The 14,765-nt window shown below is 53.8% G+C and overlaps 1 protein-coding gene across 5 annotated transcripts; it reads left to right on the top strand.

The window, feature by feature from the left end:
* The first annotated feature begins 2,877 nt into the window (after nt 1-2,877).
* UBXN6 (UBX domain protein 6) lies at nt 2,878-14,112 on the top strand. Of its 5 annotated transcripts, none has more exons than XM_024569078.4 (10): nt 2,878-3,070; nt 7,623-7,789; nt 8,231-8,295; nt 9,299-9,427; nt 10,469-10,566; nt 11,223-11,298; nt 11,950-12,034; nt 12,143-12,493; nt 12,753-12,901; nt 13,509-14,112. In XM_024569078.4, the coding sequence occupies exons 1-10, from the start codon at nt 2,988-2,990 to the stop codon at nt 13,635-13,637; spliced, it is 1,332 nt and encodes a 443-aa protein (XP_024424846.1). In that variant the 5' UTR covers nt 2,878-2,987; the 3' UTR covers nt 13,638-14,112. The 5 variants fall into 5 exon arrangements, with proteins under 5 accessions (XP_024424846.1, XP_045058295.1, XP_045058292.1 ...); XM_045202360.3 differs by having other exon boundaries at nt 2,910-3,065; XM_045202357.3 differs by lacking the exon at nt 2,878-3,070 and adding an exon at nt 3,326-3,543.
* The last annotated feature ends 653 nt before the right edge of the window (nt 14,113-14,765 follow it).

Below are 14,765 nucleotides of genomic sequence, written 5' to 3'. Positions count from 1 at the left end.
TCACCCTTAAATTCTTCAGTATTTCCTAATATTAGGAACTTTATTATATAATACCTTTATCACACCAAAGAAAATTCATAGTTATTCCATAATACTATTAAATACTGAGTCATTTTGAATTGTCTTCATTATCCTCAGTCTTTTTCAACTTTTTTTTTTTTTAAATAAGGATCAAATCAAGGTTCACTCACTGCAGTAAAGGCTACATTTCTCTAATCCCTTTTATTTAGAGTCTTGTTTGCTCTTCACAACATTGGCTTTTTTAAGGAACCAGACCAGGTGGCGTAGAGAATGCGTCACAGATGGGGTTCGTCTGTTTCCTCACAATGTATTTCATTTGTTCCTCTACCCCTTGTACTTTCTGTAAGTTAGGGCTAGAAATTTAATTCAAGTCCTTTTTAAAAAATAATACTTTCTTTTTTACATATATTATATATGTTTTAAAGATTTTAATTTGTTTTTACAGAGAGGGGAAGGGAGGGAAAGAGAGAGGAAGAGAAACGTCAATGTGTGAGAGATACATTGATTGGTTGCCTCTCCCGTGCCCCCAACTGGGGACCTGGCCCACAATCCAGGCATGCGCCCTGACCTGGGATCAAACTGGCAACCTTTTGGTTTGCAGGATAATGCCCAACCAGCTGAGCTACACCGGTCAGGCCTAAATATTATTTTCTATAGTAAAAGTCATAGAGCTCCATTACATAAAATTTGGAAACTAGGAAAAAAAGGAAGAAAAATTCCCTATGATTCCCCCCCAACCCAAATAACCAATGTTAGAATTTTGCCCTTCTTCCCTGCCTTGCTTTTCCACAGCAGGCCTTCTACATACCGTGAACAGGTGGGTAGACAGCGTCATCTACTGCACTTTTACCCAGTGCTGTAGTGTAATAGGGAGCCTCCACGTGATTTCCGCCTCCTGGTATTCACATTACTGTGAAGTCCCCTCTGACATTGTACCAGGGTTGGTCTGTGAGACCAATACAACAGGCAGAAATGATGGGATGGCAAGTTTAATATTAGGTTATAAAAGAACTGCAGCTTCCTTCTTGGTGCGCTCTCTCTCTCTCTCTCTCTCTCTCTCTCTCTCTCTCTCTCTGAAGGAATCCAGCTGCCATGTTGTGAGGATATTCTCTCTGTAGAAAGGTTCATATAGAAAGGACCTCATGACTTTGGTCAAGAGCCAGCAAGGAACAAGGGCCTGCCACAACCATTTGAGCTTTGAAGTAGACTTTCCTTCAGTCAAGCCTTTAGGTGAGACTGTAGCCCCAGCCAACGGCCTGACTGCACCATCACCAAAGCCTGCAGCCTGAACCAGCCAGCTAAGCCACTCCTGGGTCCTGATGCACAGAAATTGACAGGTTTGTTCTCCTAAGCTGCTAAATGTGGGGATAATTTGTTATGTAGCAATTACTACTGTTATTGTTGCTATTTAGTTCCCATGTTCACATTTTGTGGTGGTTGTAGAGTATTCCAAAGAGGGGATGAGCAGACCACACACATTACTTGCTCTTAGCAGAGGATCTACTCTCCCCTTCACTTACCCTGCTCCAGGTACTGTGTTCCCTGAATAAGCTATCCCCTCAGAACCTTTCCTTTGCTGTTCCCTCTGCCTGGAGTTTCTTTGCCGCGATATCCCTGTGGTTCTGTCCCTCATCTCCTTCAGAGGTCTCTATTCAAATGTCAGGCCTTTCAGCCGATCTAAAGGAGGACTCCCATCACTCTTGATTGCTTTCTCCTACGGTGTGTTTCTTCATGGAGGTGAGCACTACCTGGCATTACACACTTGATTAATAGCTGTGAGTCTCTCGATAGCAGGGCCCTGCCTGTCTCATTCCCTACTGTCACTCTACTGGAGGACACGTAGTAGATGCTCAGTAAATGTTTGGGGAATGACTGCTCTCGCATACTACCACGTGGAGAAATTACAGCCATGAGAATTTTTACCTAAAGTATGTGTGTGTGAGTGTGTACATGTGTATACTTTTTTTTTTTCTTGCTGGAGCATTTAAAGAGCACATCTCAGATGTCGTTTGACCCATAAGTACCTCAGAATACATCTCTGAAAAGAATATTTAAACACAACTGCCATGACATTACCACCCTTAGCAAAATTAACAATAGGTCCTTTCCATCATCTTATGTTCAGACGCATTCCAAGGTCCGTCGTGGTCTCAAAACCGTCCTTTTCCTGTGCCTGACCCTCTTATTTGATGTTGCAAACTGCCCCCACTCTGCTCGCTTCCGTTCCTGTTTCCACCTTTTCTCCATAGCGTTTAACACCATCTACCCTACCGTACATTTTATCATATTGTCTGTCCCTCCCCAACCCCATCGAAAAAATCATAAGCTCCGTGAGATGAGAGAATTTTAAGTCACGCTGACTCAAGAAATATTAAAGGAGTAAAATGTAACATCTGCCATTTATTGATCCTTTCAATGCATTATCGTGATTACAATCCTGCTAGGAAGCGGGTGCTATCTTAACCCCATTTCGTATGTATATAGGACACTGAAGCTCAGGAAGGTTAAGGGGGAAAGAGGGTTACTGGGGGTGACCACTGGGCTGGACTGTAGGGGCCTCGATTGCCCCCACAATTGAATTGGGACTTTATCACATTAGCTCTGAGGAGCCAGGAAAGGTTCGTGAGCAAGGCCAGCACTTCTTCCGTGGGGCCAAGTTCCCCTGGGGAACAGGAAAGTGCCTAAGCACAGCTTGCAGCAAGAAGCGCCCTCGTCGCCCCTAGCAACAGAGCCCCGGAAGAACTACAGAGAGGAGGCTCAACGCGTAGAGCGGTGTCCGCAGGCCAGTCACGCGCGGAAAGCTAGAAAGGCGCGCCCGGCCGATTGTCACGTGGGTGAGCGCGGGAGGCGGGACTTCCGGCAGCCCCTTATTTTTTTTCCGGTTACTGGCTCCTACAGACCCCTCCCCGACTGGGCCCTGGGCCCCCATTTCCCCGCGGCCCCCAGCCGCTGGGCCTGCCGCCACCATGAAGAAATTCTTTCAGGAGATCAAGGCTGATATCAAGTTTAAGAGCGCAGGTCCCGGACAGAAGCTCACGGAGTCGGTGAGGTTCGTGACTGGCGCTGGGGCGTGAAGCCTGGGGGGCGGAGACGGTCAGGGGAGGCCCAGAGGGCGAGAGGTGAGGAGGGGAGAGATCCCGGGGTCAGGGGCCAAGGGGAGTGCGGTGGGAGTAAGAGGAAGTGGAGGCCCCTGGGTGCGGAGTGGGAGGGGCAAGGCTTGAGGGGGCGGGGCAGAAGGAGGGCGTGAGGGGTACGGGGGTGACGGGAGATGGTGATGTATGGAAAGACTTGGGAGGGCAGTAGGGGGTGGTAAGGGAAAAGCCAGGGGGTGAAGAAGGTCCCAGAAAAAGCATATGGATTTGGGGGGATCTAGGTGATGGGGATTGGCGGCTGAGTCTGGAGAAGCAAAGAGTTATCGTCCATGGTGTGAGGGGTCTCGGCCCTGGGTCTGGAGTTCGAGAAGGACCGAATGGGAGTCTGGAAGGCCAGGGAGTCGGAGGCATTGTTGGAAGAGTCGACAGGGTGAATTGAAGGGAGCTGCGAAGGGCGGAGGAAGGTCTGGTAGGAGAATGGAAGTGGGTAGGTGGGGGTGGAAAGCGAGGTGGGTGGGGTATGTCTGTGATGGGAAGGAGATGGGGTCCTTGTGGGTGATGGTTGAGTTGAATGGAAGGCCCTTGGGAGACTTGGGAGTGTGGGGGATGTGGTGTGCAGGCCTCGAGGCCTCTGTGAATTTTCTGGGGAGGACATGGAGAAAGGAAGGGCCTGGGGCAAGAGTGAAAACTCAGTGGAGAGATGTGTGGAGGGCCGGTGGCATGAAGGGGTCACTAAAGTGGTGAAGCAGGTGAGAGTGTTGGACTGTCAGGTCTGGGCAGCTGAGAAAGAAGCTCCACTCGGTGGGATTAGCAGAGGGGGCCTGGGAGGTGGTGGGGCTGCCACAGGGAGCTACAGAGGGGGGTGTGAGGACTGGGGGGTGGTCCTAGAATCAGGAGTGACTAAGGAAAGACCCCCGCCTGGGCAGAGCTCTGTGAGGAATGATGAAAGGGTCTGTGAAGAGGTAGGGGCTGGGAGGGGTAGGAGGAGAGGCAGGGAGTAGGTCATAGGGCAGGAAGGGAAGATGAGGGAGTCAGAGTTGTGTGAGGGAGAATGAGTCCAGGGCAAGGACCTCAGGACATCTGTCACAAAGATTTAGGACTCCTGAGATCCTTGGGAGGGGGATGCAGAGTGGGAAGAATGAGACTCATGAAGGCCAGGTTCGTGAGTGAGGGAAGCACAGTAGACAAAATCAGGTGCTAGGAACCTGAGGAGGGAGAGGAGGGCAGCCTAAGAGGGGGCCATGGAGAGTGGTAGACCAGACAAGGGGGTCCATTCATTTTCTTGACAAGTTGTGGGTAGAGGGGGGGGGCTGGGGCAACTGGGACTGCGAAGGGAAGAAGGTAGGGGCTGTGTGGGTGATTGTCGTGCCAGACTGGAGGCCGGGGAGGGGAGGGGAGGGAAGTAATTTGGAGATGCAGGCTGTTGTGACGTGCTTCGAGTGAGCTGGGAGGCTCAAGGTGTGAAACTGGAAAACTTGGCATTCCTGCTGCCTGTGACTGCCAGGACCAATCAGTAGAGACAAGGATTGAATCTTTATGGGTGCTTTATTCAGATATCGGTGATCTGAGAAGATGGAGGGTTATGTACTCTAAAAATCATCTTAACATCTCATCTCAGCCAACCTTTTTATAAGCAGAAGGAAAGAATAGGTAATGGGTTTAGAAAAAGGTTGATGAGATCAGGGTTGCAGATAGTGATTTTCCTAGTATTTCTGGAACTACTGATCAACAGTCCTGTATCTGCGTCACCGACGTCAGATACCATCTCAGTAGCTTGCAGATCTCCCAGGGCACAAAGGTTGAATTGCTTGTCCACCTCCTGGAGTCTGGCAAGCTGCGCGTTCCAGCTCGAGTTCCAGCTCTTGGAACAACAGCTTTCCACATGCTTTCCACCTGCATTAATTGCTTTAAGCTTATCAACGATACCTAAATCTAAAATCTTTAACTCTTGAGTTCCCCTGTCAGGCATGCTGGAGGGCTGTCAAGCAGGACTCTCAGGGCTTGCCTTCTAGTGGGTGAAGATAGAAAAAGAAACCAGGACACATATGATGAAAGATTAGATTGTGCTTGGGGCTGTGAAAAAATAAGCAGGGACAGGGGATAGTGAGTATTGGGGGTGGGGGACCTTTAGATTGTCCAGAAATTTGGCTCTTGAGGTGACATGTGAGCTGAGAGCTGGATGAGGTAAGATTCAGCCATGTGGAAATTAGCCTGCGTGTCTCTCTCTCTCTCTCTCTCTCTCTCTCACACACACACACACACACACACACACACACACAGCAGCTCTGAACCCAGAAAAGCCAGTGTTCATGCTGCCTGTCACCTACCAGAGACAATAAGCAGAGACGGGGATTGAATCTTTATGGGCGCTTTATTCAGGTGGCTGGCAATCTGAGAAGATGGCAGGTTTGCACCCTAACAGACCCTCTTAAATTCCATTTTAAACTGATTTCTTTTTATAAGGAGGAGAGTGTAGGTGAGGGGTTTGGAACTCAGGGAAAACATTACTCAGATAAAAGCCGCAGCATTATTTCATCTGTGCCCTGGGCGGTGGGCGTCTCGCCCTGGAGCACAGTGGCTCAGACACCGTCCTGATGGCCTGCAGTCCTCCTGGGACACCAAGGTGAACTGCTTATGGTCTGGAGTCGGGGTGGGTCATACCTTCAGTTCCTGGAACAATAGCTTTTTACATGCACTGATTACTAAGCTTATTAGCTGTTCCTGAAACTAAAAATGTTCCAACATTTGAGTCCCCCTTCAGCTCTATCCTCTCCCAAACCTCCTTTCCTCCTCCCACTCCCTGGCGGCACACTCAGGCAGCAGGCACAGGAAGTGCAAAGGCTGTGTCGCAGGAACCAGCTGGCCTTACATGAGCAACAGCAGTGAGACCAGGGTAGACAGAAGACTGAACCAGGGAGACGGGCATGTTGGTGGCCTGCGGGGACATGGGTGTCTTTAGTATTCTTTTGTGCAGGTGTTGGAAGGACTCGTTGTAGAGTTGTGATAAGTGCTAACTTAGGTTTTAGGGGTATCCCTATGGCTGCTCAGCAGAGCCACGAAGTGGGCAAGTGAGGTACTTGGAAAGTGGCCCAGGGGCATTTATTTCATTGCTTTAGAGAAGAAGGGGGAGAGAGAGAGAAAGAAAGAGAAACATTGATCAGCTGCCTTCTTGCACGTGCCCCAACCACAGATTGAATTTGCAACCTGGGTGCGTACCTTGACCAGGAATTGAACCTGTGACTCTTTATCAATGGGACGATGTGTTCTAACCTAGTGTGCCACACTGACCAGGGCTAATGGCATTTTTATAGAAAGACCTCAATATGACATGGGACTAGGGTGGGTTTACATGACCCATTTTTTCTAACATGAGGTTCTCAGCTGTGGGGCAGGGGTGGGCAGGATGCAGGTCCCAGAGGCCTTGGAACAAAAAGAGGGGGCTGCCCACACATCTGAGCAAAGTAGGAGTGAGGCCGTGAACTGAGAGCCTCGGCTTCTGGTAAGATTTACAGACTGAGCACAGACAATTCTAACTGCTGGGGCTGGCAGAGGGTCCTCCAGGAAGGAGGTGGGTGAGGTAGGTGAGTCAGACTAGGGTGGGACTTCTCTGCTGGGATATGCAAAACTAGATCCCTCCTTCCCTTTTCTTCTTTCTTTCTTAAAGATTTTATTTACTTATTTTTAGAGACAGGAGAAAGAGGGAGAGAAACATCAATGTGTGGTTGCCTGTTGTGTGCCTCCCACCCGGGACCTGGCCCGAAACCCAGCATGTGCCCTGACTGAGAATCGAATCGGTGACCCTTCGGTTTGCAGGCCGCCTTGCAATCCACTGAGCCACACCAGGCCTAGCCAAAACCAGATCATTTTCCTCCTAAGTAGATTAAGAAGCCATCCATCCCCTGAGGTTATCACTACACTTATTTCCCAGGGTGGAGGGGACATTAAACTAGGTCTTTGTAACATGCTTAATACAGGGCTGCATGTTGTCTGAGCTTCTGCAAAAGGAGATGGGAAGATCGCCCGCAGAGCAGTGCAGAGCAGTGCAGTTTGAGGAAACAATTCCATGCTGCCTGGCAACAGTAGATGCTCAGTTAAGGGCACCGCCAGCTGCTCACTGTTACAGACCGGAAGGGGTGGGATTCTTACTCAGGAGGGAGCTGGGGGAGGGTTGACTCCTCCTTCAGTTCCTGAAGACATTACGGTGCTTAACTGGGATGGCCTCCATGTGGAGGTGAGTGCTGTTAACCTCAGTTAAAGGGTGATGCCTCTGAGACGCAGGCTTTACCAGTGAAGTGAAGGACTTGCCCAACGGGGCAGAGCTGGGAGTGAAATCACCTTCTACCCCCAGGGGCTGTTCGTCTGTGTTAGAACCTTCTCTGGTGGCCATGGGGGAGCCCCTGGCAAAAAGGGAGACGTGTGTCTGATGGGGCAGGAGTAGAAGTGGGAGAGGGGTAGAGGCTCTTCTGTCTGACCCTATGTCACCTCGCTTTCCCTCTGTCTCCCCCCCAGGGAAAAGACCCCCAAAGAAAAGCCCAACCAGCCAGTGCTCCGGCAGCCCCGCCAGGGACCTACCGATGAGGCACAGATGGCAGCCGCGGCTGCCCTGGCCCGGCTGGAGCAGAAGCAGCCCAGGACCCGGGGCCCCACATCGTCCCAGGACTCAGCCCGGAACCAAGGTGAGTTGCGCTGTCCTTGGGCTGCAGAGGGGGCAGGTGAGGTGAAGTGGAGTGAGGCCTCTGTCGCCTCCGTCCTCGAGGCCTGTCCATGGCTGTTCACAGGTCCCAGATCCTATGCTTGGTCCTGGATGAAAATAATTACATAACCAACGATGGGGGAGCTTCAAATTCAGTTCTGAGAGGAGGAAAATTCAGGGGGAAAGGAACAAGGGTCTGGTCTGGTCTGAGAGCTGTGGATGTCAGGGAGGGTGGAGAGGGGAACGAGGGAGGAGGAGAGGTTGCAGGTCATCACCAGGTCATCAGGTGAAGTGTGGGGGCATGTGGCAGTGTTGCAGGAAGATGGGCTAGGGCCTCAAACTGGAAGGGCGGCTAGAACTTGACCCACTCAGGGGCCAGCCCTGGAGTGGCCACATACTGACCCATTTCTGCGTCTCCCTCCAGTGAGAAAGGAACTTCAAGTTGAAGCAACTGTCAGTGGGAGCTCGAAGGCCCCGGGGACTAACATGGTAAAAGCATCTACCTGGCAGCATGACACCCCAAGGGGTGGCCTGGGGTGGGGAGCTGGGCCACCCCCAGGTTCTTGCCTGTAAGCACCTGGTGCTGGGGGTGGTGGGGGCTCAGAAGAGACAGCAGGGTGGGAGAGGTCACCTCTGGCTTGGGGAACCCTGCCTTGAAAGGTCGAGGCAGGCTGTGGTTGTGTTGATACTGGCTGGGGCCTCCACTCTCAGGGCTCCAGGCTTCGGTGCTGAGGGTAGGACTGGACCCCATTAGTTTGTAAGTTACAGCCCCAACTCCGTAATCCCATGAGGGTGGGTGCTGTTGTAGTTCCCACTTTTCAGAAGAGAAAACTGAGGTTCAGGGAGGTGAAGGCAGTGTCCTCAGTCATGCACCTCGAAACCAGCCGGAGCCAAATGGGAACCCCAGTCTGTGCGACTCCAGAGCCTGTACGGCCCTCTGCAGCCTTCTTGGGAGATAGGAGGGCTCCATGGAGCGCGGTGTCGTCAGGCTGTTCAGAAGGAGGTGGGGCTCAAAGGAGAGCTCTGCAGAAAGGGGGTTCCTAGCAGCTCAGCCCTCGAGTTCTCACAGGGTCTTGGGGTGGAACAGACCCTAGACAGACACTGCCTGGGAACTGAGGCCAAGAGATGGGCTGGGACTCATCCAGGGCACCATGACTCCACTGCCCCCGTAAAGCCGCTTCTCTGCCAGGCAGCAGGGACAGGAACAGCAGGAGCCGCTGGCTGAGCGCTGTGTCACAGCTGCTGCGCACTTTTCTTTTGTCCCTCACCTTGTGGAATCCTGAGCCGGTCCTGCAGAGGCACTTCCCAGACCAGAGAACACCCTCAGAGGCCCTCAGTCACTGGGCCGAGGTGTTCCATGGTAGAGGGGACAGTGTTGAGACCAGGAGTGTCTGGCTCCCAGGGCCATGCTTTCAGGGCTGTGGCCCTCAGTGACTTGGGACGGCATCTGTCCACAGTCCAGGATGAGACACTTTCATCTGCATCCCCCCAGGTGCCTGAGCCCAAAGAGGAAGGCTCTGCCCCCCTGGCAGTGCCTGGCGTGTACTTCACTTGCCCTCTCACAGGGGCCACCCTGAGGAAGGACCAGCGGGACAGCCGGATCAGAGAAGCCATTCTCTCCGTGAGTGCAGGCCTCGTGCCCCCGCCCCTCACTCGGAGGCTCCAGGGTCGGAGCTGCCTTCAGCAAGCCCCGTTAAGGCCGGGTGGCACAGGTCCTTCTCCGTCCGCACCTGCGTATATCGTATCTGTTGTCACTTGTTCGGAGAGGGAATGCTCACGTGTGGCACAGAATTCAGAACACAGGAGGGCAGGCAGACAAAAGCCCCCTTCCACTCACCTCTTGGCCACCCTGCCAGGTGACAGCCTCTGTGGGTGGTGTAGGTCCCTGTTCAGAGATGTTTCAAGCATGTACAAACCACTGACGTATTTGTGTCCCCCCTTCACTTGTTTTCATTTCTCGTGAAAGGCAGCATACCACGCGTGCTAAACATAGGAACTACCAGCTAGTGTAGCAGTACAAAAAGAACTTCAGCATCTTTTTTCCTTAAAACTGAATTTGGAAATAATTTCAAACTTAAAAAAACATTGCAGGAAGAACAAAAAGAACACCTAAATACCTTTGCCCTGGGTCCGAGCTTCCCGTCACCGTCATAGCGGATTATTACCACCTGCGGGTCTCCAAACGCACACGCTAGTCTCTTAGAGTTCGGCAAGTCCGGGTGTGACGTGCCTCTCACTCGCTCGTGGCAGGAAGGCTGTCTTCCTTCTGGAAGCTCTGTGGGCAGTCCTGGCCTTTCCAGCTTCTGGGCCCCCTGTATCCTGTGGCCCCTACCTCCATCTTCACAGTGTGCGCAGGCCGAGTCTCCGTCCAGCTGCTGTCTCCTGGTTTTCTCTCCTGCCGGGCTCTTATGGTCACTCTGGGACTAATGTCCCGTTTAAGGCCTGCTGGTCGCAGCCATAATTTTATTGCATGATCTGGGCTGCTGGTGGCCCCTCTTCCCTAGGAGGGAGGGCACCGCTGAGGCTTTTCTCCTTTCTGCCGAATGTGTACAGTTGATGCCCTGAGGCTGGTACTCTGCCGTTACTACTGCTGCCTCCTGAGTAACCAGGCCTCCAGGCCGCGAGGGAGCGCTTTCTGACATGCTTTCCTCACCCCGCCCAGCACTTCTCCACGGACCCAGTTGCTGCCTCTATCATGAAGATCCACACGTTCAACAGAGACCGGGACAAGGTGAAGCTGGGCGTGGACACCATCGCCAAGTGAGTGGGCGCCCTGCCCCCACTGAGGGTGCGGGTTTTTGGGCCTCCAGCATGACCTGCTGAGGGGACCCAGAAGGAGCCTGGCCCTGAGAGTGAGGCCAGGCTCCATCCTTCCCTCCCCCTGAGCCCATGAAGAGAAGGGGCTTGGCCTCTTTGGGTCTCAGTTTACCTGTCTGTAAAACGAAGGAGGCTACTGAATTCGGGACTCCCAACCCTGGCTGCCCTTTGGGGGTCATCAGAGGAATGCAAAGGAGGTGGCTTCCCACCCCACTCCCCTGACTGAGTAGATCCAGGGGTGCTGGAAGTCTGTTTTGCTCATGAGCTCCCAAGCAAACACTTGTGACCCATTGGCACTGGGGGCCCATTCTGGCTCTGTCCACTTCACCCCCACACTGCGGTCCATTGGTGCCCTCCAAGGAAGGCAGGACCCAGGAGCAGGCACAGCGATGGGCCCCACGTGGACAGTGGCTGGGGCAGTGGTATCCTACGCTGGCCCAGGCTGTTGGCACCAGGGGTTCGAGGTGTGATGGCACCTCCTCCCCCTCTTAACCATAAGCCTGGGTGTGGCTCCAAGCTGCTATCCACCTGGGGGTGGCAGCTACAGAGGAGCCAGTCACCCAGCCCAGGCTTGTCCTTGTTCCCCAATTTTGTCTCAGGTATCTGGACAATATCCACCTGCACCCGGAGGAGGAGAAGTACCGGAAGATCAAGCTGCAGAACAAGGTGTTCCAGGTGCGGGCTCTGTTGAGTGACTTTCCAGCCAGTGTAGCCAGCGTGGCCGGGCCAACAGTTGCACAGGGCCTAGTCTGGCGGTGGGACCATGGGAGGGCTCCTCCAGGGGTTGCAGGTGGAGGTGGGCAGAGGTGGCAGGTGGAGAGGGGCTTTATGAACATAGGTCATACGTAATATCTGTATGTAATCTGCTTTCTCCACCACTCCTGGCATGTTTTGACCTTAATTTGAACTAGTTGGGATCATATCAGCACTGGGGGGATTTCTTACATAGACTTGTGGCTTCTGTGGAGAAATCAAGGGGTCCTGCTGCCCTGGTCCATGTCACTTGTGCTGCTGGCAGGGCACCCACTCTGCCCTACAGCATCATACGTAGCTTTCTCCCCATTTTGAAGACCCCCGTGCTGTTCTTTGGCTCTTTAGCTCCTCTTCACCTGGCCTTTGGGGGCCCATGCCTTCTGTGAGCAGCTGCCAGAAACCTTGAAGCCTCTCCTTAGGCAGCTTCAGAGGCAGGGGAGGAGGGCTTGTCCTGTCCAGGGGCCAGCCCCTCCAAAGGAGGGGGTGCTGGGCCTGATGGGACCTGTTGGGCAGTGAGGTTGGTGGGGCTCGAGGAGGCCCAAGGGCCCTGTATGACTTTGGCTCTGCTCCCAGGAACGCATTAACTGCCTGGAAGGGACCCACGAGTTTTTTGAGGCCATTGGCTTCCAAAAGGCATTGTTGCCAGTTCCAGATCAGGGTAAGCTGGGTAGAGAAAAGCCTTGGCTGAGTCTGGAGGTGGGAATGGGAGGGGGCCTGGTGCGGGGATTTTCTTGCCATGGCACAGTGACATGCCTGTGTACCCCAGAGGGCCCCGAAGAGTTCTATGTGCTGAGTGAGGCCGCCCTGGCCCAGCCCCAGATCCTGGAGAAGCACAAGGAGCAGCTGCTGTGTGCTGAGCCTGTGCGGGCCACACTGGCCCGCCAGCAGCGTGTCTTCCGGCCCTCACCCCTGGCCTCTCAGTTCGACCTGCCTTCCGACTTCTTCAACCTCACGGCTGAGGAGGTCAAGCGGGAACAGAGGCTCAAGTCTGAGGCGGTGGAGCGGCTGAGCATGCTGCGGACCAAGGCCATGCGGGAGAAGGAGGAGCAGAGGGAGATGCGCAAGTACACTTACACACTGCTGCGCGTTCGCCTCCCCGACGGCTGCCTCCTCCAGGGTGTGTGCTGCCTGCTGGCCAGGGCTGTGCGGGGAAGGGGCAGGGCGAGGCCTGCGAGGTGGTTGGTGTCTGTGCTGATTGGCTGGGCTGTGTGTGGTGTAATAACTGCAACTTTGGGTTTGCTCTGCCTCCAGCAGGAAGGTCTCTGGTCTGAGCTTGTCTGAGCCCCTCTGGGCTCACCTCCACTTGTCTGGGCTGGGTGGGCCCTGGGGAGGGTTCCAATGATCTCTAGCTTCACTCTAACTGTCCCACCCCTCAGGGACCTTCTATGCCCGGGAGCGGGTGGCAGCACTCTATAGCTTTGTTCGGGAGGCCTTGCAGAGCGACTGGTTGCCCTTTGAACTGCTGGCCTCAGGTGGGCAGAAGTTGTCAGAGGACGAGAACTTGCCCTTCAATGAGTGTGGGCTGGTGAGTGACAAGTTGCTGCATGCTGGATCTCTGGGTACTGGCTGAATCTGCCACACACACCCCGGGAGGGTGGTGCGTTTCAGTACAGGATGGTCCTAGGAGCAGGGTCCCAGAGCCAAGCTCCCTGGGTTTTAGTTCTGCTTTTCCGTTTGTTCACAATGTGACCTGCATAACTTCTCGGTGCCTCAGTTTCCCACCCTTTAAATGGGAAAGGTGTCAAGTATGCTATTTTGAATCCTCTGAGGAGCAGAGCCCAGATGAGATTGGAAAGGAGAGGATTTACTGGGGAGGATGCAGGAGGAGGCCAGAGGGCAGCCAGACCCTGTTGCAGGGAGACCTGGAAGGAAGGCGGCCTGGCCCAGAAGTCCTGAGTGCTGCCCAGCACTGGGGCAGCCTCAGTCAGGCCAGGAGGTGAACCTTGGTCCTTGGTAGGATGGGCCACTGCTTCGGGAATGTGCTTGCTGAGTGACTGCTGTCACCGTTGTCACCAGTGGGGACAGCCTTGGGAGGGTGTGGCCCTGGCTCCAACACAAAGATTTGAATGTGAAGATGTGAACTCTATCACATAAAGGCCAGAACAAGGCTGAGGCTTCTCGCCCCACCACAGGTGCCCTCGGCCCTCCTGACCTTCTCGTGGGACTTGGCAGTGCTAGAGGACATCAAGGCTGCAGGGGCTGAGCCAGACTCATCTATCCTGAAACCCGAGCTCCTGATGGCCATCGAGAAGCTCCCGTGAAATAAAAGCAGGGTTGGCTCAGCCCCCATGGGCCTGTGTCATGCTCTCCTGCTTCCTCCACCACTGCTCATGTTCCTGTTCCCCCTCCACCTCAAGGCCTCCCAGCCTCTTCTGGGACTGTGCCCAGCCCACAGGCAGGGGACAGCCACTGGTTGGCCTGTGACCACCACCCAGAGGGCTTTTAGGGGACAGCTGCTGTGCTGTCCTTGGTAGCGCCAGGTCTAAGCCTTGTCCAGCTGCTAATAATACGATTAACGGAAGCCTAGGTGTGACAGACGTGAACGCCTCCCTGGGCATGAGAGTGGGCCTGCAGCACAGGCCCAGGCCCCACATGCTGTGGCCCGGGCACCACGGCTGGCCCTGAGGCTGCCCTGTGGGGTTGCTGGTGACAGTGGCGTAGGGTGGAGATGTTGGGCCTGTCAAGATGGAATTCTGTAACTAAATTCTGATCCGAAATAAACAGGCTCTTTGACGAGTCTCCTGGTGGTGAATTCCAACTGTGCGTTGCAGGGCAGGTCAGTAGCTGCAGTCACCCCCGGGGACGAGCCCGTCTTCCTGAGGGCAGGCACCCCAAGGGCCCTGGGCTGTAGGGCCAGGGCTGAGGCCCTGCAGAACAAGTTTCTGTAGATGTTCGCATCCTCACCCCTGGAACCTGTGACTGTTAAGAGAACATTCACAGAAGAGGAAAGTGACTAGAGGAAATTTGTGTGTGACTGAAGACCTTCAGATGGGAGGTTGTCCTGGGTTTTCCAGATGGGCCCAGCGTCATCCCAGGTGTTCTTATATGTATGTGGAAGGAGGCAGCAGAAGAAGTGGAAGAGGCTGTGCTGCAGGCTTCACATTTGGAGGAAGGAGCCAAGGAATGCACTGGCCACTAGAAGCTGGGAAAGGCAGGAAATGGATTCTCCCCTGCAGCTTCCAGAAGGAACCAGCCCTGCCCACACCTGTATTTTAAGGTAGTGAGAACCACGTTAGATGATACCCAGAACGGTAAGAACAGGTGTGTGTGTGTGTGTGTGTTAAGCCATTGTTTTTAGTGATAGAGTGATAGGTTACAGCCACAGGGACTAAGGGAGAGCAAGGCCTGGAGAGTCAAAGGTACTCACCCCTGGTCACACCCAGGCTGGG

The sequence above is a fragment of the Desmodus rotundus genome, chromosome 9, assembly GCF_022682495.2.
Source record: "Desmodus rotundus isolate HL8 chromosome 9, HLdesRot8A.1, whole genome shotgun sequence".
Classification (NCBI taxonomy): Eukaryota; Metazoa; Chordata; class Mammalia; order Chiroptera; family Phyllostomidae; genus Desmodus; species Desmodus rotundus.
Note: the sequence above shows the minus strand (reverse complement) of the source record. Positions and strands in the feature narration are given on the sequence as shown.